We start from the raw sequence: 27,442 nt of genomic DNA, 5'->3' as shown, positions 1-27,442 counted from the left end.
AACTGCAATTTTCAGGACTCTCAGCTTGAACTCCTTTCTGTTCTACTGCTTTGACACAGATGCAAGTGCAGAATGAAGTTTCTTCTCAAGACTCACCCACCAGGCTGATCCAAATAGATCCAATGCCTGTCCAGGGTACAGGAACATAAATTGAGAGCCATCAACTAAACTCCCTAGAAAGAGTTAAGGATTGTGTAGAAATCTTAAATCCTCTATTAGTTTCAAGCAATATTTTCTACTCCTAAGGTCCCAAAGAAGCAATGTGAACATTTTCAGAAACAGAAAATTTTACATTTAACAGCTACAAAGGGTCACAGGCTATGGGATGTTCAGTGGTTTACTTATTTATCTTGCTGTCTGTGAAAATCATAATCACATGATATGGGAACACAGTCAAATTAACTGGAAGCCCTAATGGAGACAATGATTTCTTAATTGTCTTAATTGACACGATCATTCAAAGCATGTGGACAATAGAAGAAAATTTATTTTAGAAGAGTCTCAGGGGGAAATATTTTAGCAACTACTCTATAAAGGACTTACTGCCAAGAATTCTAAACTTTGAACAGAATTATACTCAAAGTATACATTTGACCCTACCCTTATTTCCCAATTTCCCTTTATGCTAGAACATTTTGACAAAGACAAAATTTACCCATATCCAAATCTAAACAGAAGAATCATACTGCAAAGTCATTTCCTTAAAAAAATGAAACAGTCCTGTTATTACTCCCTCACCCCTGGAATATTAAATAATGGTTTTTTAAATGTAGACTGCGGTAGACATGTAATGTACCTCTTATTAAAAGGAATAACCTGTTGAATTTAATGGAAGGATGATTTAATCCTAGCCATTCTATCAAATTAGCCTATAGATTTTTTTTTTTTTTTTTAAACAGGAAGTCTGGTATATTTTATTTATTTATTTATTTATTTATTTATTTATTTATTTATGTTTAACTTTTATTTTAGATTTGGGGATTCATGTGAAGGTTGCTTTGTTAGACAGGTAAACTCATGTCATGGGGGGTTGGTGTACAAATTATTTAATCACACAGGTATTTAGCCTAGTATCCAATAGTGATCTTTTCTGCTCCTTTCCCTCCTCCCACCCTCCCCGCTCAAACAGACCCCAGTCTTTGTTGTTTCCTTTTATGTGTTCGTAAGTTCTCATCATTTAGCTCTCACTTATAAGTGAGAACACATGGTATTTGGTTTTCTGTTCCTGCATTATTAGTTTGCTAAGGATAATAGCCTCCAGCTCCATCCAAGTTACAAAAGACATGATCTCATTCTTTTTTATGGCTTCATAGTATTCCATGGTGACTATATACACATTTTCTTTATCTACCCTGTCATTGATGAAGCCTATAGATTTCACTAGGGAAACAGATTTGACTTGGGAATACAGGAGAATCATTAAGTTCAAATACTGAGATGGCTCTGCTGCACCGTAGCCTGGGTGACAGAGCAAGATTCTCTCAAAAGGAAAAAAAAAAAAAAGTTCAAATAGCAAAGTCCATTGAAGGGTTTTGATGGACAGTAGAAGTCATGATTATTTAGAAAAAGATGGTATTTTAAACAGGGTGTTAAATCCTATGATTTCTCTGTGTCTGCATAAACCATAGGTGTGTGTTTGAGTTTGCAGCTTTAGAGAACAAGATGTCTTGACACTAAGAAGCCTACTTCCCATAACTAGAAGGAAACCCTATCTTCCTTTTAGGGCATTGTATTTTAACAACGTTTCACTGTGAACTTGATTTCAAGTAAGTTTGACAAAAGGATAATACTTTGCAATACAGCGGTGGCTGAGACCTTAATCGTGTTACACATTCATGGTATTTCTAGCATGCAAGCAAAACATTTCTAATACATCAAATACATTTCTTTAAAAAAAAAAGAAATGCATGGAGTAGCTCCTGACATGCTTGCAGGGTTGTATGATAAAACTGGGGTTCCCAGCCATCATTCAAGACCCTTGGGGCTCCCTTTCTGACCTATACCTCTTCTGTCTCTGAACCCTGGTGAACTATCTGTGCAAAATGTGATGCCTCTCCTTCTCTGCCCCACGAAGCCTCCCTCGGATTGTCAGTCAGGGCTCCCCTCTTCCTGCCCTGAGGCTCTACAGCCTTGCATATGTAACTTTCTTAAGTAACTATTACTCTCCAACCACTTCTGGTATTGTGATTTATGTACATTTCTCCTCCTCAGCAGCTGCTAAGCTATTTTGGAACTGAACAGGCACTAAGAGAGAGAATGAATGGATGGATGAGCTACAGCGTGGAATGCAGCCTGGAACTCCAGTCTTTAGAGACGCTGGCATCTACAAAATGAAATAAAAACAACTCTCTCCACACAGGTGATAGCCTTGTGAAAATAAAACGGAAACACCGATGCGATGGAGCAGGGACCCCTCTTAGAGGCCTGCTGGACTCTCCCAGGCAGGGAAATAAAGAAAAATCTTGAGTTCCTTCAAAGAAAATTCCAGGCACCTAGCAGGCTTTGAAAAGTAAATGGGCAACTGATAAGCAAGAAGGTAATCATAGAGTAAAACAATAGACAAGGAAGTTAGAGCCATAAAATGTTTGGTTCCCTGTAATAACTAAAGATAACACTTTAACATATGTCCCATAGTTGTTTTTCAGAAAGTGGACCCCTTTAAAATGGAAAATGCCATCTGCTGGCATCTAGGCTCCAGGTAAAGAGGAACTGAGGACTGAACTCTGACTGACATTCTTTGTTCCAAATTTCTTCCCAAGGGGCCTGGAGGAAGCCATGCCCACAGGCCGGATATCATGTTTGTTTTTGCTGACCCCAAATTTTCAGACAAAGCTTCACTTCCTAAACCAATTGCAAATCAGGGAATCTTTGAAGCCACCTATGACCTGCGGGCACCCCTTTGGGATGTCCTGCCTTTTTAGGTCAAAGCAATGTATAATCTCCATGTACTGACTTATGACTTTGCCTGTAGCCTCTGCCTCCCAGGCTTTAAAAACCCTTGCTTGCAAACCATTGGGGAAGTGGAATCTTAAGTGAGAGATGCCTCATTCTACTTGCTTGTAACCCTGCAAATAAACACCCTCCTTTCTCCCACTGTAAAACCTCGGTGTGGATGTTTGGCCTTGCTGCGCTGGGTGAGTGGACCCCAGTTCAGCCGGGTAGCACCAAGTCTTCATATATTAGAAATACATGTTTCCACTTTTTACTACTTTTAAAGTAACATGGCACACAGAGAAGGGCTGAAAGAGTGACAGCCTACTGGGGTTAATCCTGTTCAGATTAAACACACCGGTTGATTAATCAAACCCACATTACATATTGATCATGTGTCCTGCCTGCATTGAGCAAGGTAACACGACCTAAAGGAAGGGGCTGGGAGGAGGTCTGAGCAGCCTATGAAGGTTGGCCAGATGCACCTAACAGGCATCTTTTTGTGCTAGGTGCCAGGTAACAAAAGATGTAGGAGAGGGCTCCTGCCCCTGGGTGCTCAGCTGGTCATAGGGCTCCAGATGTGCACACAGAGATGTAAATAGAAGTATAAGGCTTCATAAGCTATCTGCAGCCTGAGGGATAGACTACAGAGGACTATTTCTCTTTGCCTCAGGTGTGGTGTAATCTGGCCTTACTGAGCTCCTTGCAGTTTGCAGAATAAGCTATTTGCTGCTTCTCCCTCTTTCTAGCAAGACAAAAGAGAGCACGGGGTTGGAAAGGCAGAAAGAGATAGAAGGGGAGTGAGAGCAGATGCACAGAGCCACTGGTGACCTCCTTTCTAGCTGCGTCTCCTTTGCAAACATTCCTGGGAACTACTCAGCCAAGTGAGGCTCTCTTTCCCCTTGTGCCATTAGTATCTTGTGCATGCAAGTGTTAGTCCCCTTGTCAAATTGCACTGGGTCTTCCCAGGCTTCAAGCCATCATCTACCCACCCACCTACCAGTTCAACATGACTTCCTTCAGGGCAGACACCATGTTTTATATTTACTGTTGTGTCTGACCTAATGCAAGATAGACAGAAGATAATCAATATTCCAAAACAAATTGATAGATAAAAGCATTCCCTATATCATCCTTTCATATCTTGCAGGTAAACTGTGATTCACCCTCCCCTTTTGGTTAAGGCATCATCTCTTCTTGTACCTTCAACCCATATCCACCGCAGAGCTGGCTGGGGAGTCCTAACCCTTAGCATGAATATGCCCTTTTAGGTATCATATCACTTTATGAAATGGGCCACGTTGTATGTCATGTAATGTCTGTCATATAAGATAGACATTAGATATGCATATATTAGACATTAGATATGTCTAATGTATATAGACATTAAACATAAGCTATGTCTAAGTAGATTAGATATATCTAAATGTATATATTAGACATTATATATGTCTGTCTTATATTGGAAGAGCATACACTATACAAGCCAGTAGCTGGGTCTCATCAAATATCTCCAATGACTAGCATGATGCCCGACCCATCATGAAAGTAGCTCAGCTAATGCTGCAAAAAAAAATTTTTTAAAAGAAGTATCAGCTCAAAATACTATTGTGGGTTCACGTAGGCAGAATAATGGTCTCCCAAAGATGCCCTCGTCCTAATCCCTGGAACCTGTGAACATGTTATACCCCATGGCAAAAGAGACTTTGCAGATTAAGTTCATGATCTTGAGATGGGAAGATGATATGGGATTATACGAGCGGGCTGAATGTAATCTCAAGGGTCCTTATAAGAGGGAGGCGAGGGTGTCAGAGTAAGTGAAGGAGATGAGATTATGGAAGCAAAGGTCGGAGACAGACAGGGAGGTTTGAAGACAATGAATTGTTAGCTTTCCACATGAAGAAGGGGCCATGAGCCAAGGAAAGTGGGAAGTCCCCAGAAGCTGAAAAAGTCAAGGAAACAGATTCCCTCCAAGAGCTTGTAGAAGGCCCTACAGACATCGTAATTTCAGACCAGTGAGATATCCATTTTGAATTTCTGAGTTCTAGAACTGTAAGTTCATAAATTTGTTTTGAGCCCATAAGTTTGTGTCAATTTGTTACAGTAGTGACAGGAAATCCACATACGGGGTAGAGGAATTCTTGTTTTAATCAGTTACATTATATGAGGCTGCATTTACATTTGGAGATACATACTCTCATTCTAATGTCTTGACACAGGATGTGGGCTTTTAAATTCTGTGGGAACCAGAACAGAAATGGTCACTTTGGCCTTCCAACTGTCTCCATGACACAAGGAAGTCCTACTTATTGCAAAGTAGCAGAAGAACTATGGAAAAGCTCTAAAATCAGAAAAAAGTGACCAGCAGATGAGCTAAGAGGCCAGAGCTTGTCCATCCCAGCATTTCTCACCTTTATAGATCCCATTACTTCCGCCATGAATTTCTCCTTTGGAAGACACTTCTTCTACATGTGCTCCCTGGTCCGATGTGAAGTAGATGAGGGTATCATTAGCCAATCTCAGCTCATCTAGAAGGTTCAAGATCTGCCCTGGAGGGGAAAAAGACTCCATGTAAAAACGCATATTCACAAAGCAAAGGGAGATGGTTGCCCTACTCAATGGGCAGCTAATTTCTCAAGGTGGAAGTAAATGTTCTTACAAATTGGATTTTATCCCAACATGAGACGTGATGCAATCAAGACTGGCTGTGGCTGTGTTCTTAGAATAGACACCAAGATTCATTGACTTGAGTGCCATTTAGAAGGACCATTTGGACCTCTGGGTATCATGAAGTGATTCTGCAGGGAGACCTGAGAAAGTATTCTATAAGTACCAGGTCCATTGATGGGGAGCCACTTGGAGGCAGGTGCCAGAAGAAAGAAGCTGAAAGGTTGTTCTCACCAGCTGGTGTTGGCCCTAAGGCTATAAAGAAGTCTATCATTTTTCCTTATTGGATGGGAAAACTAAACCAGTGATGTTCCTCTTATGTGAACAAATATGTATATAGATATTTTATGAGAATATTCTCTTTTAATATTTACGGTAGATATCCAAATCTAAACTATCCCTCACATGAATATCAATATTCCTCACTGATAGAGGAAGAACCAGGAGTTATTCCCCAAGTCTAAACTGTTCATCACAAATATCAACATTCTTCTTGTCCTCACCTTCTTTCCCCAAAACTAACACTGTATACCACCCTCAGATAACCCCTCAAAAAATAATAGCAACAACAATAATAATAACAATAATTGCTACCATCTGTTGAGCACTGTCTACATGTAGAGAATTTTATTACATATTATCTTGTTTAGAACACACTGAACCCTATGAGTAAATAGCACTAGCTTCATTTTAGGGGTAGATCAACAATGCTGTAAAAGGGCAACTTGTTCAAGTTCAGATAGTTGGGAAGTGGGAGAACAGAAAGTAAGAATCAAATCTGATTGAAAACTCAAAATGCTCAAATCCTGAACAGATGAGTAGATAGACTCAGCGAGAATCACAGAGGAGTAAAACATACACCAGAGAGAAAAAAAATATTGTAGAGATACATCCTGAAATACCTGAGGATGAAATGGAGGTGGTGAAGAAGATGATAGCTGCTGTCTTCTTCAAAAGAATGCAGGACAAGAATAAATGAGTCTGGGATATAGATTCAACAAGATTAGCCAGGAGTTAATAACTGTTAAATATGAGTGAAGGGCATATGGAGGTTTAACTGTACTATTCCATATCTGCATATGCTTATAATTTTCTGTAAGAAAAAAATAGAGGAAAGTTGAAGTTTGAAGAAGGAGCTGAAACCTGGACTTTCTGATTAGGAAGCTATCACCCAGCTCTCAAATCAGAAGACAATGATGGCAAACTAGAGGTATACAATGTACAGTTTCCACAGGGCTCTACATAGTCATATGCTGCTTATTTAATTTAATAAGTCATTGCATACTGCTAGGCTTTGATTGGTATATCAGAGCCTGACTCCACTTCTTAACGTTTGAGTGCCAAGAGTTTTTAAGCCTCATCTCTCCCTCTTCTTCTCATGCCACTCAGGCTGATAAGAAACCCTGGGTGCTCCCTCCTTCACCGCCAGTGGGAGGTTGGAACTATGCAAGCCCCTGTCTGCATGCAAGAGACCCTTATCCCAGCCCCAAGTCCTAATCACCATAAAAGCAGAATCCGTTCCTTTTCTGTGCTCTCTCAAGCTATTTTTTGTACTGGTTTAGTAACCTGCTGTATTAGTCTGTTCTCACATTGCAAATAAAGACACTCCCGAGACTGGGTAATTTACAAAGAAAAAGAGGTTTAATTGACTGACAGTTTCACGTGGCTGGGAAGTCCTCACAATCATGGCGGCAGGCAAGAGAGAGAGCCAGCCAAGCGAAAGGGGAAACCCCCTCATAAAACCATCAGATCTTGTGAAATCTATTTATTACCATGAGAACAGTGGGCAAGGGCGGGGGGGAATCGCCCCCATGATTCCATTATCTCCCACCAGGTCCCTCCCACAACACATGGGAATTATAGGTGCTACAATTCAAGATGAGATTTGGGTGGGGACACAGCCAAACCATATCACCTGCTGTCCTTAGAAAGCCACATTACATGAGTAACAAGCCTTTTCATATCCTCTTAGTGTGTGCGTGCTGTCACTGGTCTCGACATGGGAATCAAATTTTGGGTGGGCTCTTAGTCGCACTAGGATGTCCACAACAACTGATATTCTACAATGGCCCCAGGCATCCTCTGTGGTAGAAATAATTAAATATAGGATTTGGAATACATCCTATCCAGCAGGTAGATCACACCCTGCAGGGCCAGACCCTTCACTCCAGGTTGTACTCACACGTACTTGGTTCCGAAAAGGGGAAGGAGAAGGACTGCAGAGTGAGCTGCCCATGGAGGTGGCAGAGATGATTTCTGATGCAAAAACAACACCCAAGTCATTTGTGCAAAGGCATATTTTTGCTATTTGATTGCAAGTGCCACGGGCTAGAGTATGTTCAATGTTTCTCAATTTTTAACTCAAATGATAAACATTCCCAGAACCCACACCATATATGTAAATGTCATACTCAGAACCAAAAAATAAGACACCCGAGGGCCGTTTCAGCAATTTGTCTCCCGTGATAAATCATGATCAGGCAGACATTTATTATGGTGTTATCTGGTGCAGCTAAGCAAACCACCTGTGCGCTTGGGCTTGGGGTTGTTTGGCTGAGACACTAATTTAAGCCTAATTACTTTGAAAATGGTAATTAGCTTAATGACTTGAAATAGAAGGAAGCAATAAGGCGCTATAACCCCCATTTATACTTTGAAAGAAAAATGTCCCCTTTTGCTCATACAACAACTTCTGTGTAAAATAACACAGATTAGGCAGGTAGCAGAGGACTTAGGAATTTGCTTCCATGTATTGTAGTTAGTATTTAGTGAAAGGCATATGACCATACACCCTCCTTTGAAACAAAATTCATCTTTCTATATGCAGAAGTATCTGCACAAAGAAAATGCTGCAAAGAAATTTCCTATAAAAATGTGTCTCCCGTAATAATTCATGTGCACACAAAAACCCACACACAAATATTTATACCACATCTATTTATAATTGCCAAAACCTTGGATGCAGCGAAACTGCCCTTCAGCAGTTGAATGGAAAAATAAACTGTGGTACATCCAGACAATGAAACATTATTCAGAGCTAGAATGAAGTGAGCTATAAAGCCATGAAAAGCATGGAAGGATCTTAAGATATTTCTAAGTGAAAGGAGTCAATCTGAAAAGGCTACATGCTGTATGATCCCAGCTATGGGACATTCTGGGAAAGGCAAAGCTATACAGACTGTAAACAGATCAGTCATTACTGTTGGCTTGGGAGAAAGGAGGGATGAAGAGGCGGAGCACAGAGGAATTTGGGGGCAGTGAAACTACTCTGTATGATCCTGTAATTGTGGATCCATGCCATTACACCTTTGTCCAAACCCACAGAACATACAACACGAAGAGTGAACCCTAATGGAAACTATGGACTTCAGTTAATCACAACTTATTAATGTTGGCTCAGTTGTAACAAATGTACCACATGAATACATAATGTATATAATAAGGAAACTGTGTGCAGGGGAGAGTGTATGAAAACTCTGTACTTTCTGTTCAGTTTTTCTGTAAACATAAAACTGCTCAAAAATAGTCTATTACTTTTGTTGTTTTTGAGACGGTCTTACTCTGTCTCCCAGGCTGAAGTGCAGTGTCACAATCATGGCTCACCACAACCTCTACCTCTTGGGCTGAAGTGATCCTCCCACCTCAGCCTCCTAAGTAGCTGGGACTACACGTGAGTTGATATCACCATGTCTGGCTATTTTTTTTTTTTTTTTGTATCCTTTGTAGAGATTGGGTCTCAGTTTGTTGCCCAGGTTAGTCTCAAACCCTTGGGCTCAGGCAATCCCCTTGCCTCAGCCTCCTTCTGTTAATTTTTTAAATGCCTTTCAAATGCAATTTTGACTCTTAGACTTCCTCATGCATTCATCCAACATGGATTTATGAAGTGCCCACGTTACACAGGCTGTGTGCTAAAGGCTGCAGTGCCACAGAGTTTTTCAGGGACAGCTCTTATCCCCAAAGCCAAGGCCAGCTACATCCTACTTACAGTTTCTCCTCTTGCCTATTTTTAACTCCAGACAAATTTACAGCTGCATTTATTATGCAGATTCTCTCAACTGAAATATCCTGCATCCTTCCCCATCTTAATACTTCTCCCTGGATATTCCCTCCAAATTCCAATATTTCCAATGACCATGATATTTAACATGTCCTCATCAAAGTTTCTTCTTCGTTGCCTGGAGTGATCACTTTCATTAAAGGTGTCCTATTCAACTGGGCTGGGATTATTAGTACAAGTGAAAGTGGCTGAGGCTGCCATGCATGTATGCATGGTAGAATATTTAGCTCAACTTCCTGAGAAATGGTCAGTTTTCTAATTTCCTTTTAGTCCATTCTTTCCCAAAAGATACAGTCTGGATCCCATACTACTTAGGTCTTACGCCAGAATCTCATTTGTAAATCCCAGAGCCCCTTTGACATTTAATTTTTTGTAACATTGATCCTACAAAGGTCTAACATGTTTCCCTCATAAACACTGTGAACAGAAATCTCCCATAAGAACAAATGCTGCTGTATTATTTTTGCTTTCAGAGCAATCTATTACAAATCAGAGGTCTGCAAATATTATTTTTCAGTAAGGTTCTCAAGATATAATGATACTGATATATACAGAATGATAGTTTTGAATTGCCGATGGTGAGCTGCATTATAGCTTGTAAATGAAATGTTCTATCTCCAAAGCTTTCTCCCTTTGTTTTCTGAATGAAACAAATATAGAAAATAAGCCATTTCAAGAGCACTTTGTTATTTAACTGGAGATAATAAGAACAAGCTTATCAAAGTGAGGGTTTCCTAACCAGACCTTTGGCAGTCCCAAAGAAGAAACCTTGGAAATGCAAAAATCTGGATCCTTCCTCTGTCAAATGTGGATGTGGGTTGCCAAGGAAGCCTAAATTCTAGAAAGTCCTGTCATTCCATTTATTCAGCCCACAAACAAGCATGAAGCTACTATTAAGAGTCAGGCACTGAGCTACACAGTGCCGAGAGAGAAGGGTTTCAAACACGAAAGCAGAATGCGAGGTCTTAGGGGAGTGAGGTGCCATAGCACGGGACTAAGTGCTAAAGCTCTTGCTTCTAGGTCCTGACTTAAGCAGACTTGCTTTGAAACCCAAGTCTCTGGCTTTTCACTGGGATTCTCTGCCACTAAGTCAAAGGTGATAATGGATAATAGTAGGGGGTTGCTGTGGAAGAAAGAATGAGGAATTCCACCCAAAACACTTCATCCTGGACAGGCCCTACAGGGAGTGCTCACTGTTCCTTAACTTTACAATGGAGTTAGAACCTCAGCTTGCATCACCAAAGCCTTGTCATTTTAGTTCACTTCGCTTTGCCTTTTCTTCTACAAGGTAGGTACACTCAGACAGAATACTGGAGCAAAGTACTATGAAGTCACTATATATATAATATATATATATGAAGGTTATACTTTTGGAAGCATTAGGCTCATTAAATATAATATAGATATGTTTTATGTTATATACATAACACATTATATATGTATATATGTTTTATATTATATATGTTTATATACATTTTATAGAAACGTATACAAAATTATATATTTTATATGTATATTATATAATAAATTTATATATAATGTTATAATTTTATAAGTATACATGTAAATTATATTATATAATTATATTTCTATATTTAATATGATTATATATTTATGATATATTATATTTATATTATATGCTCACATGTATAATTATAAATTTTAAAATTATACATAAGATTATGCATAATTATATATAATTATATAAAATTTATATATTTTATATAATTACATATATTTATATACTTTATATATACATTTTAATTATACAATTTATATATAAATTATAATTATATAAATATATGCTTATATATCTTATATTATATATACATATAACATATTTATATATTTATATATATTTATATGTAAATATATAATTATACATGTTAATATTAATATATAATATATTACAAATATATTATATTTATATACTGTGGAATTATACTCCAGTGTCTGGGAGAAGACCCAAAGTCACTGTAAGAGTGAAATGTCACCATTCTAATATAAAACACGTGTTTTACATATCATATATGAGAGAGATATATATCCCTTTAAGCAGGCATCCACTGTTAATAATTAAGAAAGCCTCTCCACCTATTCAGTGTAACTCCAGGGCACAATGGTATCCTAAAGTCTCCCTGAAGCTATTCTGGTGAGCAAGTTACTCCTACATCTGACCAACAGAGATGGCGAGACTCCAGTATTTCAGCTAAAGCTAGAATTTTAAGATAGATAAGAGTTGCAGTAATTGTACCACCTGGGGGTGGCTATGACTCTCTGCTGGCCATATGAAATGCTAGGTGTTACTTCAGGGATGTGGCCTTTGGAGCGTTATTCTCATGCTCTCCTGAACCATTTGTGGAGTGGCACAGAGAAATTCTGCTGTCACAGAAAGGGAATTCTTTTTTGGATTAGAAGTATCACCAATGTCCCATACATCAGGGTTTATCTGTCACTGCACAAATAGGTGTATCATCTCCAGTTTGATACAATGTCCATTTCATACAGGTGAACTCAATCTAGTACTTCTTCCTGAAATAAATGGTCAAGATTTCCAAAACTTAAGTCCTGATCCCCTCCATCCATATGGAGCTCAAGGGACCCTTCAGATCGGACATTGGAAAGCAAATGAGTTATCTACAGTATAAAATCAAATCTACATGGTTATATATAAAAGAAAAATAGTATAGGATCAAAATAAAAAGGCATAAAGTTGACAATCTGCATTTTATATGCTGGTTGAGATACAAAAGTGATGTGCTGTCTTTTGGGGGGTTTATTAAGAAAGTCTCTCCACCTACTCAATGTAACTGCAGGAAATATTGGTGTTTGTTATGGCTTTTCCTTTGTTTTTCAAAAGAAGAATGCAAAATGGCATAATAGTTAAATAGGAGAAGTTGTGCTTTGCTGCACTCAACTTGGATCTAATGCAACTCCTGCATAAAAGGTCATCTGGGATTCAATCAGTCAAATGCCAAGTGGACAGCAAGGTCTAAGAAGGGCACTAGAAATGAAACTCTTGCAGGATAGTTGCAGGAACTAAGGAACTGGGAGGTAGACCGTGAACTCCAGCACATACTGTATCTACTTCCTGTATAACAAGAGAAGAGTGGCTCCTATCTCCCCCTAATGACAGAGCAAGAGACAAGGGGCTCAAACTTCTGCCATGGGCAGTTTCTGTTGCATGCAAATCTGCCTGCCTCAAATAGATGATGGAGAATCATCCTCTCTGAAGTTTTTGGATTAGAGGATAAATTCCTCTTCGACAGTGATGGCTGGACATTCCCAATGCAAGATCTTCCATTTAACTAGAGGCACTGCATCCATTAATTTGTGTATCATCATGCTTTTTATTAATTTACTCACTTTCACATGTCATAAGTTAGCATAAAAATTTCATTCAAAACATGTTAAGAAGACATCCCTAATCATTTTTGAAACAACTATGGAAAAGTAAGCAAATGTGATATTCAGAAACTGATTAGATTAACTTACCCAATTTTTTTAAAGAATTCTGCTGGCTGAACCAAACTAACACACAATACCTTGTACTTAGCATATAGGTTCCATAGTGTAGTCACCTTATATACCAATGTTCCTTGAATTTTAATTGGCTAATTCATGACCATGCTAAAATTAAGGTTCTGATTCAGTAAACCTAGAGTGGGGATCTGAGAATTTCTTAAAAAAAAAAAAAAAAAAAAAAAAAAAAAGCTCTTACATAATGCTAACGGTACCTGCCTAAGAACCACACTTTGAGAGGAAAGGTTACCTGTGACTAAATGCTTAATCAATGTTGACATATAAAAAGAGATGGCTGGAATTTCACAGATCTCAGTAACTATGCTCATAATGAGACTTGGCTAGTTTCAGACAATTTGACACATAACTTTCAAACACAGTAAATACTCATACTATGCATAGAATCGTAATTATTAGGGTACTTAACACATGGAAAACTGTAAGAGTGAAATGCCGCCATTCTACTGGTAACCCTGCCTTCACTTGACTGGGTTTCCCTCTTTGGTTTGTTCCTGAGTTCACATTGTCCCCCGGTAATTAATCCTTATTTTGTGTTGTACCTGGTTGTTGTGATAATGTTGTGATTTCCTCCATTAAATCCATCTTTGCCCTAATGGTAGTCGTAATGTGTGATTTACCCTCCTGCACTTGCATCTGCTCTCACCATCTGGGATGCCTTCACGGCTCTACTCCACTATTTTCTTGGCTTAACAATAACTTGTGTGTTTTCCAGGGTGTTGCATTTGCTGGAAATAATTTAAATAACTCCAACTTGCTCTCATGTTCATGGAGCATACCAATGTTTTCCTGCACAGATGGGGAAAAGGCACGGGGAAGAACAAAGTCATTGTACCTGTTCTGTGGAATTATACTCCAGTGTCTGGGAGAAGACCCAAAGTCAGCATGTCTGTAGCTCAAGGGAAGCCAGTTTGGACATTGTTTCCATAGGGTTATCGACATCACAAGAGTGGTTTCCCTAAGCCATGGGCATTCAGACTAGCAGGAAATGTTTTGAAAGAGCAGAGTTCAGAGTGAACACACTGTCTTTCAATTCTTAATCCAGTAATGCCATTGTATTTCCTGGACTTTCTCTTCTTGCAAAAGATAGAGATTGGGTAATCAGGTACAGCCATTTGCTGTTTGGTATGGCTACCAGCTGAACTTGCCCTGGGAGGTGACCCAGCCTGTGCCATGGAGCAGGAGGTTGCACAGATGCTCATTGCATCATTTCTATGACAGAAAGTCAATGCAAAGCTCTGGACACAGATCAGCCAGAACTTCTCCAGCAATATCCAACTGGAGGTGCAACCTTAAACCTCCAGCCTGAGCCACAAGGGAGGGAGGACTGTGAGTCGAGAATGGCCAGAGGCTATGAATAATGGACAAGGAAACACAGCCCTTCAGAATTCTTCATATTTGTGATGCTCTACCACACCATCGAGACTCAAGTTCATGTTACAACTAGGTCTTTGCATTGGATTTTACCATCTCTAAAGCTGAAGATACAAAATTGAAAATGATGTTTTCCTTTGCTGACACCTTGTACATCAATCACAGGTCCAAGCCTTTCTTTCCACTTGAATTAAAACATGGACAGATTGATCAACGCCTTGGTAAACTCATCGTTTATGTTTTGCAACCTCCTTAATCCATGCAACCTTCAGTTTGCCAGTCACAGCTTCTTTGCAATATCTTCCTAACTCCAGGGTGATCTGTTTGCTTTATGTGGAGACTTACAGTGTTAGTCGAGAGAAGCACTTCTTTCCCCAAGATCCTTAACACCAGTGCTATTGGTGGGCCCTTCTAGGGACTGTGGGTCCTACCAGAGATATCTTAAATATAAGGTGAGCTAGTAATAAAAAGGATAAGATGGTGCATATATCTGCTTAGTTTTCCATTATAGACGTTTTCTCATCTATGATTTTTCTACTCAATGTAATGGAGGTATAGGCACATTTTAAGCAAAGATGCTTTACACATCTGTGAAAAGAAGAGTTATCATAACAATAATGGTAAGAATAATGACAGCAGTTACCATTTATTGAGCCTGTCTTGCAAGCCAGGCACTAAGCTCACTATTCAAAATATATGATTTCATTTAATCCAATTAATTAATTCAATTATTTCAAGCAGGCTGAATAAATTCATAGAGGAGGAATGTTGCACTAGATTTTTTGACTGAGCTATAATTGGGCCACGACTTTAAAGCAACAGGTATTCAACTCTAGTCCTGACCCCTGATTTTGACCTCACTTTTGAAATATACGCATTGGTATTCAGTGGAGTATTATTTAGAACACAGCTTTAACTCTAACTCATGGATTCTAATATATATTTCCTTTCTATGCCTTGAAAGACTTAACTAGCAAAACTAAATGTGCTTGGAATGGTTAGATGGCAGAAAAAGTACTACCCAAAACACCCTTGTAGTACCCATAGCTTCTACTTCCTCCACATCCCTTGTTTAATTTTGAACCCAGACATCTTTATAGTATCTGAGGCAAACTCAAGAACTCAGGACTTGATAGAATACTAGAATACAGGAGTGAGAAGAAAACTGTCAGAGGCCATTGGTCCAAATGGGCTTGTCTTATACACAACCTGCAGCTCCAGAGCAGGAGACTCTCCCCAGCAACCAGATAGGTCTACTGTCTGTATTCAATTCACAATCCAGAACTCTTCTCATGCAGCCAAGAAGCTCCATAGTGTAGTGGCTGTTGGGCAATCCTGACACAAGTTGCTCAACCTACCCAAACTTTGCTTTGTTGCCTTTAAGCCAGAGGTGATGATAAAAGTATCTCGTAGCATAGTTGTAGGGATTACATTAAGTAATCCATGTTTAGACACATGACTAAGATAGTGTTTAGAGACGTGACTACAATAGACTAAATGCTTTTGCATTTTAGCTATTGTAAGTCTTAAATGTTTATTATTATTGTGTAATTGTGTTGCAGCTAATTATTGATAGCATTCAGATGCTCTCATGTACTTTTATTAATCCCATCTGAATTAACTAGCCTAATGGTCTTTTAACGGTCATTCTATCATGACCATTTTAGCATGGTCATGATAATTGAAAACTTGATTCTTTGATAATTTCTTACGGTATCTTCTTGGAAGATACTATAATAAATGGAAGATACCATGGAAATGATAGAAATAATTTATAAAACAACATTAAACACTATTAATTTTAATTTGAGATGTAAATTCCAGGTAAGACAATATTAGTTTCAGGCTCAAGAACCTGAAATTAGGTTTGCAGCTGTTTAAACATGGTAACATCATTATAGACTTGATAAGACTCAGATATTAATGATTTATAAGCTAAATTAATGTAGAGGACCAAAATCAATACTCTATACAATGGATTTTCAACTATGTATTACAGTTAAAAGGTTTTTTGGCTCTCCAGACCTACCTTGGTCTGGCCACAATGCCCTTACCCCATCTCTCTCAAATTTTATTTTTTTAAATTTATTTTAGAGATGGGGTCTCACTTTGTTGCCCAGGCTGCAGTGCAGTGGTGCAATCATAGCTCATTGCAGCCTCAAACACCTGGTCTCAAGCTACCCCTTCCTATATTTTTCCTGCTATGTACTGTTTCAATCTCTAGTCTGAGGTTGCAAAAACTTCTTTCTGCAAAGTTTACTGTTTTGTCATAAATGCAGATTTACTGGAAACTCAAATAGAAAGTAGAGAGAGAGAAGAAAAACATATACAATATCTACATATCCTCCATTCTTGCTGCACTGTTATCACTGAGTTTTCTGATACCCTAGTTTACTTCGAGCTTTCCATATGAGTGTAACTGAGGCATACATTTAAAATCAAGAATAGGATGATGGAAGAAAAAAATGCCATTTTCGAAGATGTGGATTCACCTGCAAGAGCAAGAGATTTAACATTAATGCCATTGAAAGCATGCTATATTCTGACTACAGCACATATGGAGAACAGCAAATTAGTGGGCAAATGGGTCACACAAAGAATCATTGAGGAATTCAGTGGAAAACAACTCCAGTACTGCCACTCATACCAGATAGTCGAGGAGAGGCAATGAAGAGTTTCTCATCTTTATGTCCCTAGTGGCTACAACTTGCTTTGCCTTTAATCATAGTTCAATTCTTGATACTGCCTTTATGTAGAAGTTCCATTCCTCTACTCTTTAAAAAGTACCAAGTAAAGAAGTCCAAAATAAACATTTTTGTGGGGCTCATGTTCAGGGGCATGAATAGTTCAACTGTCACACTCTAGGAGGCTGCCCAAGGGCACAGAAGTCTAACCCTGAAGTAGAGACGGCAACAGAGAACCAATGAGGCTTGCTGCATTGAACTAGCATTTAGACAGCAGTCACCTTGAAAGTCATTCTTCTCCCTCCCAAAACAGAGGCAAGTCCTGCCACCCTACCCACTCTTGCTTTAAAAGCACAAAGAGAAACCAATGCCAAATATCAGGCAACTGGCATTGAGACAGTGTGGTACCAGTACCATGCTGTTTTGGTTACTGTAGCCTTGTAATATAGTTTGAAGTCAGGTAGCGTGCACAGGAAAAGATGACCTTGCCCAGTGACCTCCATCTTCAGTCCTAACTAGACTGGTTCAGTGGCAAAGTGAGAAGAGTATTCCTTGGAATACTCTTAAATTAAGAAATGCTTCAAGCGGGACTCCGATGCAATTGCAAGCAGAGGGACTGAGGAATTTCATTAGAATAAAGATCCTCCTCCAGGAAATGACTATTCTGTGAATGGTCATCTTGGCATATGGCATGCAGTGGATCAAAGCACATGGCATGCAATGCAGAACATGGTAAGGAATGACAAGACTATGGACCAAACCAAGCAGAGGCCATCTGCAGAGCCATGAGTAGCTAAAGGATTTATTGGCTTTGGGTGAGACATGGTGGAAGGAAATATGCTACATATTATGTGTAGTTTGGTGTGTGCTTTTGTGCAAATCCATATGAATGTGGATGTATATTCTATGGTATGGATCCAGGCAGTAACACCACTTGTGGATGTTATAACTCAATGTATACTGTTCTGTGCAAAGATTCCCTTTCCATCTCCCAAACTGAATAGACTGCAACCCTTCTTGGCCAATGATATCTGAGCAAGACCCACTCCTGTCTACAAGAGCTGTGTTTTGTACAGATGCATCCCCATGCTGGGACACCCTCTCAGGAAGTTCTGCAAGGATAAAGTTACAAAGAAGAAGTAACACAGAAGCATCTACTCTGTGTGTAAGTATGGTAATTCTCTCTGTTTCCAAATAAATTGTAATGTCATTTCACGTCTCTCCTTCTCCTATGCTTAATTGCAAGGCAGCACTATGCAAAACCAAAATGTCAAGTCGTGTAAACAAAACAAAATAGTTTTTCTCAAAGTCAGTGCTCAAAGCTTCAAAGATTGTCAAAGAAGCTTGTTTTCTCTAGGTTTTTTTCTTCCTAAAGTATGGTACATTTACTTGCTACAAATCGGATGCATAAACGCATTTATAGATGGTTGTTACTGATGAAACTTGGCAGACAAGAAATAGCTGTTGTCGGTACAGGTATTTGACAGGTAATTCCACCTTCAAGTGATTAAAGTTAAAAGACTTAAAATGCTGTAATTTTGTCATTTTTGTTTTGTTCTGGCTATTGTCTTACCTTAGAATTAAAAAAAAAATGATGACAACAATGTTCTTTCACTAACAATTTTCTACAAACTGGAAGCATGAATAGGTGCAAAAGTTAGATTTTGCCATGACTGACTAAATGGAGTTCATTTGGATGAGCATCACCGAGTATTTGTTTTAAAATTTAAGTAATTGATGAGCTAAATTAGTTAGGGTACACCCACTGTGAGTGACCTTAAATAAACGAAATGTTGTGTTAAGTATGGCAAGCACCAAGGTAATCCCAGAAACAGCAGAGGTCTGTTCTGTTTTCATTTTTTGCTTCAATGGTATCTGGGGTACCCAATGAAAGAGATCCATTTTGCATTTGGGAAGGAGTCATGAATGAAAGTATATGCTATGTTATAATCTTCTCTTTTTTCTACTTCTTGAGAGCAAATAAAATGACTTACAGAATCCTGTTGTAAAGAAACTTCCCTTCCCAAGTGCTTACCTCCCCAAAAAAGCATTCAGCCACTGTTGCCCCCAAACCAGCGGCTCTGCATGCCATGTTGAGAGATACAGTCCAAGTGGGTGAGCCCAGAAATCAACCAAAGACAGACAGTTAGCTCCCAGCAGACTCTGTGAGCAATCCTGGATTCCTACTCCACGAGGCTTGTCAGAGAAGTGACTCTTCAGATTGCAGGCAGAGAAGTGTGCTCACATGATCTCAGATGACAAAGCTATGGAAATATTTCATTTACTCCATTTCTCTCATGGTGAGATACCAAACCAACGAAAGGTCACAAGACTCGAACACATGAAATTGTGTCCCAGGAGAGCTATGGCCATTTGCTCCCCTTTCCTACCAAAAAGCAAACTAAAATATATTTGGAGGAGAGACGGCAAAGTCAAGATGCACAGAAAAGAGAATCAACTGATGCTGTGATGCAACAAAAGCTCTGTGTGGAGGTTTCCTAATAATAGTGAACGTTTGTCCAGTGCTTAATACACCGAAGGCACTCTTCAAAACATCCCCAGCAAGAAAGGCAATGAAATGATCCCATTTTACAGAGAAAGAAGTCGGGGCTCAGTGAGAGAGGTCACCTGCCCACATTTAACAGCCAGGGGTTGGTCAGTGGGGGATAGAATCACATGCAATCTTGTCACAGCCTGTATCCTTTCTTGGCACCGCTGCTGCCATCAATATGTTGAAGTCAGAAGTGGTATGGTATCATTGTCCCAGTATACACTGTGGGGGGTGGAACCACATACACATGGCTCTGAATGTTGCCTCTGCAACCTGCTGATTTTGTGAGCTTGCTGAGACTAGTTACTATCTTCCTATGCACCTTGGTTTACACATCTTTAAAATGGGATAATACAGTTCCATTCTCAGAGGCCTGCCATGAGAACTACTATGAATGCATAACACCTGGCAGACAGTAAGTATACAGTAAGAGAAGAACAAGTAAGTTTATTAGTAGTAGTATTATCAGTGGAGCAGATGGCAGTGGCAGCGTGACAACAGGACACAGTCTAATGTGACAGTGAAAACCAGAAGAGCAAGGAGAAGAGATGGCAACATAGCACTGAACCCCTAATTTAATGCTGCCTGTACCATTAAGGGCCTTTTGGTTTCTGAAAATGGTCCCATGATGCCAAAGAAAGGGCTCAGATCAAGAATTGTCTGCTTTCAATTAAGTATGCATTCATTCATGGGATAGAAATGTCTTCTCTTCAAATGATCTCAGCAGTTGTATTTCTCTTCCCTCTTTTCTAAATGCAGAAATCTAAACAGCTTGAGCACTGGTTTCATAAGATTCCAGAAACAAGCAGAACATAGACCAATTTCTGCCTCCTTCTTTTCCCTAGCTCTCTTTGCAAAAGTGACATAACTACTCTAGAAGAAACATATTCTGTCTGTAATCCCAGCACTTTGGGAGGCTGAGGTGGGTGACTGACCGAGCTCAGGAGTTCAAGACCAGCCCAGGCAACATATTAAAACCCTGTCTCTACAAAATACATACATACTTACAAAAATTAGCTGGGTGTGGTGGCACATTTTTATAGTCCCTGCTACTTGGGGGGCTGAGGCAGGAAGATTGCTTGAGGCTGCAGTGAGCCGAGATCACGCCACTGCACTCCAGCCTAGGTGACAAAACGAGACCTCATCTCTTAAGGAAAAAAAAAAAAAAAGAGAGACATATTCCTGGCTTCATGACCATCATAGGAATCTGAGTGGGGGACATGACTGTACACCTGGATACAAATGAGATCCCACAGGTAAGGATCCACAGGTAAGGGCAGGATGCACAGTAGCACCAGCCAGCTGCTCCCTCCTCACTGCTTGGGGAAGACATCTGGGAGCAAAGCAGCAGGCTCCCTTTGGAGACAATTGAGAAAAGCCCTTCCTTCACTTGATTTCAAGGCTTTGTGCTCCTCGTCCAAGTGGGAATGGTAGCACCAGAGGAAAATAGCTCTTGGAGGGTACAGTCACCAAACCATCCCTCCCTCCCCTGTGTGCAAACTACTTTCCCAGCCCTAACCTTGCCCCTGCCTGCTCACATGGGTTGCAGATCACTGTTGCTGTCCCATGGGACCAAGGGAAGGCCAACCACCTGATGACCCTCACCTCCTCCTAAAACCCCACCCAGAAATGGTGGCTACAGAAGCCAGTCCAAAAATGAGGCTGTCAGAAGCCATCAGCAGCTCCCAGAAACCATAGGTTGTTCTTGACAGCTCTAGCAGTTGAAGCCCTCCTTGTGGTCCTAACTCATCTGGCTAGTGGATGCCATGACCACATGAGGACCTCATGTACTTGTAAGGGGAGCTTGGCTTCACTCCCAATCTCCTGCAGTGACAGTGTAGGTTTGAACTAAGCATTGCTGCCCACTCAAGGGTGGATCTAGCTTGATGAATCAGCCGATGCTAGACCTCATGAGAAGAGACTACTGGGCTACAGCCACCTGGCTTCCAGTGGTTTCATTATGGTAACCCTCTGCATAGCCCTTGCAGAAAAGATCCTAACTGGATTCCTACCACCTGAAGACAAAGTATAGCACTGGGTCACCAACACTTGTCCTACCCAAGTTCTAAGAGGCCCCACACCAGCCGAGAGTACTGATCAATCAAGACCCAAATCCACAAGAATAGGCAAATAACACATGGTCCATCTCACACACACACACACACACACACACACGCACGCACGCACACAATTTCCTCCATTGATGAAATATCTAACTGTAAAGCATGAAGCCATATACATATTGGGCGAAAATACAAGGGAAAGGGTGTATACATATAGGTTGAGTATCCTACATCTGAAAATCTGAAATCTGAGACGCTCTTAAGTCCTAAACTTTTGGAGTGTCAACATGATGCTCACACAAAGGAAATGCTCATTGGAGCATTCTGACTTTCAGATTTTTGGATTAGGGATGCTGAGCTGGTGAGCAGAATATAAATATTCCCAAATCTGAAAAAATTCCAAATCTGAAACACTTCTGGTCCTGAGTATTTTGGATGAATATTTGAGTATTTTGGATACTCAACCTGTAATTTGTAGGGCAGTAAGAAAAGCTTATTTAAAAAAAAAAATCTTCCAATTATAAGCCCCAGACATCATGAAGGAAAGGTCAGGTCTAACTACAAAAATTTATTGCAAAAGACTCTTTAAATAGAATGAAAAGACAAAAAAAAAAAAAAAAAAAAAAAAGGTAGGAAAAATATTTGCAACATACAATAAGTAAAATGTTAATGTTCTTATCATATAAATATTACAAACAAATCAATAAGAAAAAGATCTACAATCCAATAGAAAAGTGACCAAAGAATATGAACCAACAATCCTTGGGAGAAGAAATATAACCCTGTACTAACTCCACACACAATAGGAAAAAAATAGTGAACTAGCATTTTTCACCTGACAGATGTAAAAGAGACTGATAATATCCAGGGTTGCTAAGAGTATGAGGAAATTAGCGCTCTCGTTGATCATCAATGGGTGTCCTACTATCATGGTGAAAAAAAGAGTATACCTATTTTAGGCAATATCAAATGAAAGCAAAGTTTTTATGCTCTTTGATCCAGCTAAGTTTGATCTTGGCTGAATTTTTATTTCAAAACTATTCCACCAGTTCACACAGCTTTACAGAATATTCACTTATAGCACAACTTGAAAGACAAAAAATAAAAAATAAAATAATTTTTTTAAAAAGGAACTCAGATGTCCCTCAGAGAGGAATGATTAAACGAATTGTAGTCTAAGAAAGGTAAAATGAACATCGAAATGCTGATTTGGAAAAATGACCAAATAGATAGTTGAGTGAAAAGAGAAAACTGCAGAATAGCATATAGAGTTTGTGTAAAATATTCTTAATAGTCATATCTTGATATTACTATGTCATACTGGCAACATATAAACAATAAATCTATCCAGCAAACTGTTATTGATGCTACCTATTTAGGGGTGAGATTTCATGAGGCATTCTCTTTCTGTACTGTTTGTGTCTATATTCTTCGGTTTTGCATACTGCGGATTACTTTGGTAATCAGAAAAACATGTATACAAAGTGTGGAAAACACTAAAAAAAAACACAGAAGACTGAGGCAGCGATTTAAAATTTTTTTCTGTTGCAAAGTGGTATATGACATGCTACTTCACATTCATCCCCAGAACTCTGCTCTTGAACTACATTAAATCATAGACCTTAGCTCTCAGTGACCTCATCTCAAGCCCCTGCATGAAAAGAAAGCTGTACAGACATCGTAGAAAGGCACAAGAAAAGCATAAACTCTGGGACAGTCAGCGAGCATCTCACAGCTACTCTCTCCTCCAACCCACGCCTCGTCACTCACAAAGACTTCCCAAACACACACTTCTGAAAGTGACAATCAATAGAAAATCTTGACATACGTGATTTTATTTCGATTGACCAAAAACTCACTTTCTTCCTGCAGTAATGAAAGGAATAAGAACCCTAGATAAAATTACATTCCAGTAACAAATGGTCTATCCTATTTGAGAAAGCCTTGTATTTTAAAAAGTGTACACAAAATACTCCCAAACAGCAAAACAGCATGTATCCTAAAGTGTACTATATACCTTTACAGTCAAGCATGTAACTGACAATTTTTAAACTGTCTCTTTATTAAATACGTTTGGCAATCACGGAAAGAGAATCACGCATAAGTGGGTTTGTATTAGTCATTCCTTTGCAATGTAGGGGTTGTCATCACCTCCTAGATGTTTTCTTGAAGTTTCAAAACCTCATTATGCATGTTGCATTCAGGTAAACAGTGGTCTGTAATGGAAATGATTTCATTTCTCTCCTGTCTAGATCTGCTTGAATAAAAAATTGGTTCATTAGGTAGTGGAGGCTTAATACCAGCCCCTGTCAAAAGTCCCTGAGAAGATACTGTCTATCTGCAATTTCATGATTATCATAGCAATCTCAGCAATACGGGTGTGCAATGACACGATCAGAGGTCATATTTCATCTGATCCAGAGCTCAGCTATGACTGCAAGCATATACCAAGAGTTGATAGTCTGAATAAACCATGGATTTCCTTTTTTATTTTTTTACACTGCAGTTTCCCCTGTGGGGAATTAACATTACGTTAGCATTATTAAAATAAGTAGATTTCACAAACTCATTTTTTAAAAAGTGTGATTTAGGATGCAGTGGGAGATAAATTTAATGTAAAATATCATGTGTAAACACACACACACATATACACACACACACAGATAACTTAAAGCCTTTTGAAAGACATTTCCTAAAGGGGATATCCAATGACGAAAAACACCACTGTGAAAATAAAGCCCAATTTGTTGCTTCACTTGAGTTTTAATCATTGTGTCATAGATGACTTGGGATTCATAAATGAAAAGTGTTGGCTGAATATTTAAAATATGCCTTGTAAGTGGTCATGGATTTCATCAGGTCCTCCGACAAGCATTAGGGATTAAGGAAAGATTCTGACTCCACTGGATAAATGGCAACAGATTTTTTTGTAGTTTAATTAGTTTTTTTAAACACAAGAAAAATGTCTGACCTATTTGGGAATCAATATAATGTGGTATGTGTAATTTTTTAAAAGAGCTGCTCTCTTTCAGTCATCATTTTAGTAAATATTTTATTTTTTTAAATCATAATGCCCAATGCTAGAACATGTGTAGTGAACTGGTACAATAAATTGGTACAATCAATGTATTTTTCTGATATTTATCTTTCTACCATTTGCTTGTATGAGCTCTTCCTATATCTCAGGAGTTTTCTTTTTATTTTATGTTGATGATGCACATGGTTTTTAAGTCTTTTGTCATTGGTCTTTTTGTTCAGTTTATGTTATATTTTTACCTGACATCAGGAAATTTTAGATTTCATGAAGTAAAATTCAGCAATCATTTTCTTTGAGTTAGTTATTTCTTGGCTTTTGTGCTCAGAAAGACCTTTATCAACTATCCTGTATATCAGATAAATACATCTCAATATATTTTCTGGAATTCTTCAGTAGTTCCATTTTCCAAACACAATCTGCATGGGGAACTTATTTGAATATATGAGGAACAGCAGGAATAGCACAGTATGTAAGACAGACCAGATTAAAATCCTAGTCATCATATGTCATCTCCATGACTTTGGGCAACTTACTTTAATCTTCTACACTTCTTGTGAAATTGACTTCTTTATTTTGAGCATCACAATATCCCCCTGCTTCCTCCTCTTCATCTTCATTATTTTCATCATTATCACCATCTTCACCATCATCATTACCACCATCATCAGCATCGCCATCATCATACCCATCATATCATCATCACCATTATCACCATCATCACCCTCATCAGCATCACCACCATCACCATCATCATCAACACACCACCATTATTATATCATTTAAGCACATGCAAAACAGCACAATGCCAGATACTAGGGAATTAACTACAATCGCTCTCCTAAAAGTTTAATCATACTATCATAATTATTGTATAATCCATTCTTAGCCATCTGCCTTGAAGGGTCACCTTTACATTTACATTTTACATGAAATTCTTTTTCTGGGCTTCCTGCTCTGTTCCATCATGCTGTCTAGTCTGGAGCCAGTGTCACATGGCTCTATTTATTTATTTTTATTTGAACTCTATGAAGTGCATGTTTAAAACAAAATGAAAATTAAAAACATATTTAAGAATTCATGCCATACCCAACCATTGCTGTGGAAGCAGATGAGAGAGAGACTAGGGGATACATTTGCTTTTCTTAAGAGTTTTAAGACAAAATGCTTCCACGTTCTATTTCTTATTGCTCCAAGTGCATCCCCCTGCACATCACATCCCACTGGGATGTGTGTCACAGTCATGAAGAGATAACCAGTTGTATAGTCTCAGCAGTTAGCTCTTAATACTGTCTTAATGCCATTGAGCTAACAGATGGGGCTGTGCTGGACAAAGAAGGAAGCCAGCTTGCTTAGTGTGCATGGACCACCTCCCTGACTCCCTGAAACCTACTAAAAACCTGAACCATTGGCAGGTAACCAACGATTGAAATAATTTTCAAGCCTCAATTTTGAGCGTTTGATAATATTAGAAGCTCAGTTAATGAATGAGCGGTCCATAATGGCTCTACATTCCTCCTTGCAAAGTAAACCATTATGCATCCCCTCTCTCTGCCTGGCTATAAACCTCCACCATGAAAGTGAATGAAGATAATCAGCCCTAGAAATCACAGGACAGCTGTGCATGGCATCTTTGCTGGTGCACTGTCATATGAAGGCACCAGCTGAACACACTGGCTTCCCAATTCCATGATCTCCCCAACACCAGGAACTTGCCTTCCATTCATCATCCAGCAGGCACGCCATGCACCTGGGAATACCTGGAATGATTCAACCTCTGGAATATAAACACTTCTACTCTGTCCCAGCCTTCCAACACCTTTGCTGCAATCTTGTTTGAATCTCCAGTCCATCATCACAAGCCACCAGCTCTCTTCCTTCCTCATCCCCCACCACCATCCACCACTTCAGTCCTTCTGTTGCTAATCACTCAAATTCCACTGCCCAGTTGCCTTTTGTGATGCTCCCTGCTAGCAAAACTTCAATCATCAATAAGTTTGGTGATCCTACTTCCTGGCTCTGCATTGAACTGAAAATCTACATACCTATGTGCCAACACCCAATTCATGGTCTCCAAGCAGAGATGAGCTCAGACAAAGCCTGATAAGTCATCCCTTGGCACAAATTCTTCCATTCCTCTTGAAAGAAATATCCAACCTCATTGACCTCAGCTCCTCAAATATCATTCTCTGTAATACACTATAATTCTAAAATTTACAGGAGCTACATTCACTTGTCCCTTTTCAGCCCTTCTTGATGTCTCTGAAGTACTCGTTGGTATTGATCTTCTCTCTTGAAATGCTCTTTGCTCCTGAATTCCCTGACCACACTTCTCTGAGTCTGTCTTACCAGTTTCTGGCTGTTCTTTTGGTTTTCTTTTGGGGGTTCTTCCTGCTGTGACTTTCCTTTGGATGCTGGACTGGCTCTTCCATCCTCACTGTGCACCAGAAGTGAGCACATTATTGTCACTTTTTAAAGAAGGTTGCATTGATCAAAAATAAGAATGTTTTAAAAATTCAAGATAGAAAAGTGATGCATTAA

General features: G+C 39.2%; 1 protein-coding gene across 6 annotated transcripts in view; it reads right to left on the bottom strand.

The window, feature by feature from the left end:
- Window positions 1–27,442, bottom strand: part of STS (steroid sulfatase) — a 216,593-nt gene that overhangs the window by 44,831 nt on the left and 144,320 nt on the right. For all 6 annotated transcript variants that reach the window (XM_025371987.1, XM_025371986.1, XM_025371988.1 and 3 more), the window contains one exon: window positions 5,343–5,480. In XM_025371987.1, coding sequence (XP_025227772.1) covers window positions 5,343–5,480 — 138 coding nt within the window. The remainder of the gene's footprint in view (window positions 1–5,342; window positions 5,481–27,442) is intronic.

Source organism: Theropithecus gelada, chromosome X (genome assembly GCF_003255815.1).
Source record: "Theropithecus gelada isolate Dixy chromosome X, Tgel_1.0, whole genome shotgun sequence".
Taxonomy (NCBI): Eukaryota; Metazoa; Chordata; class Mammalia; order Primates; family Cercopithecidae; genus Theropithecus; species Theropithecus gelada.
Note: the sequence above shows the minus strand (reverse complement) of the source record. Positions and strands in the feature narration are given on the sequence as shown.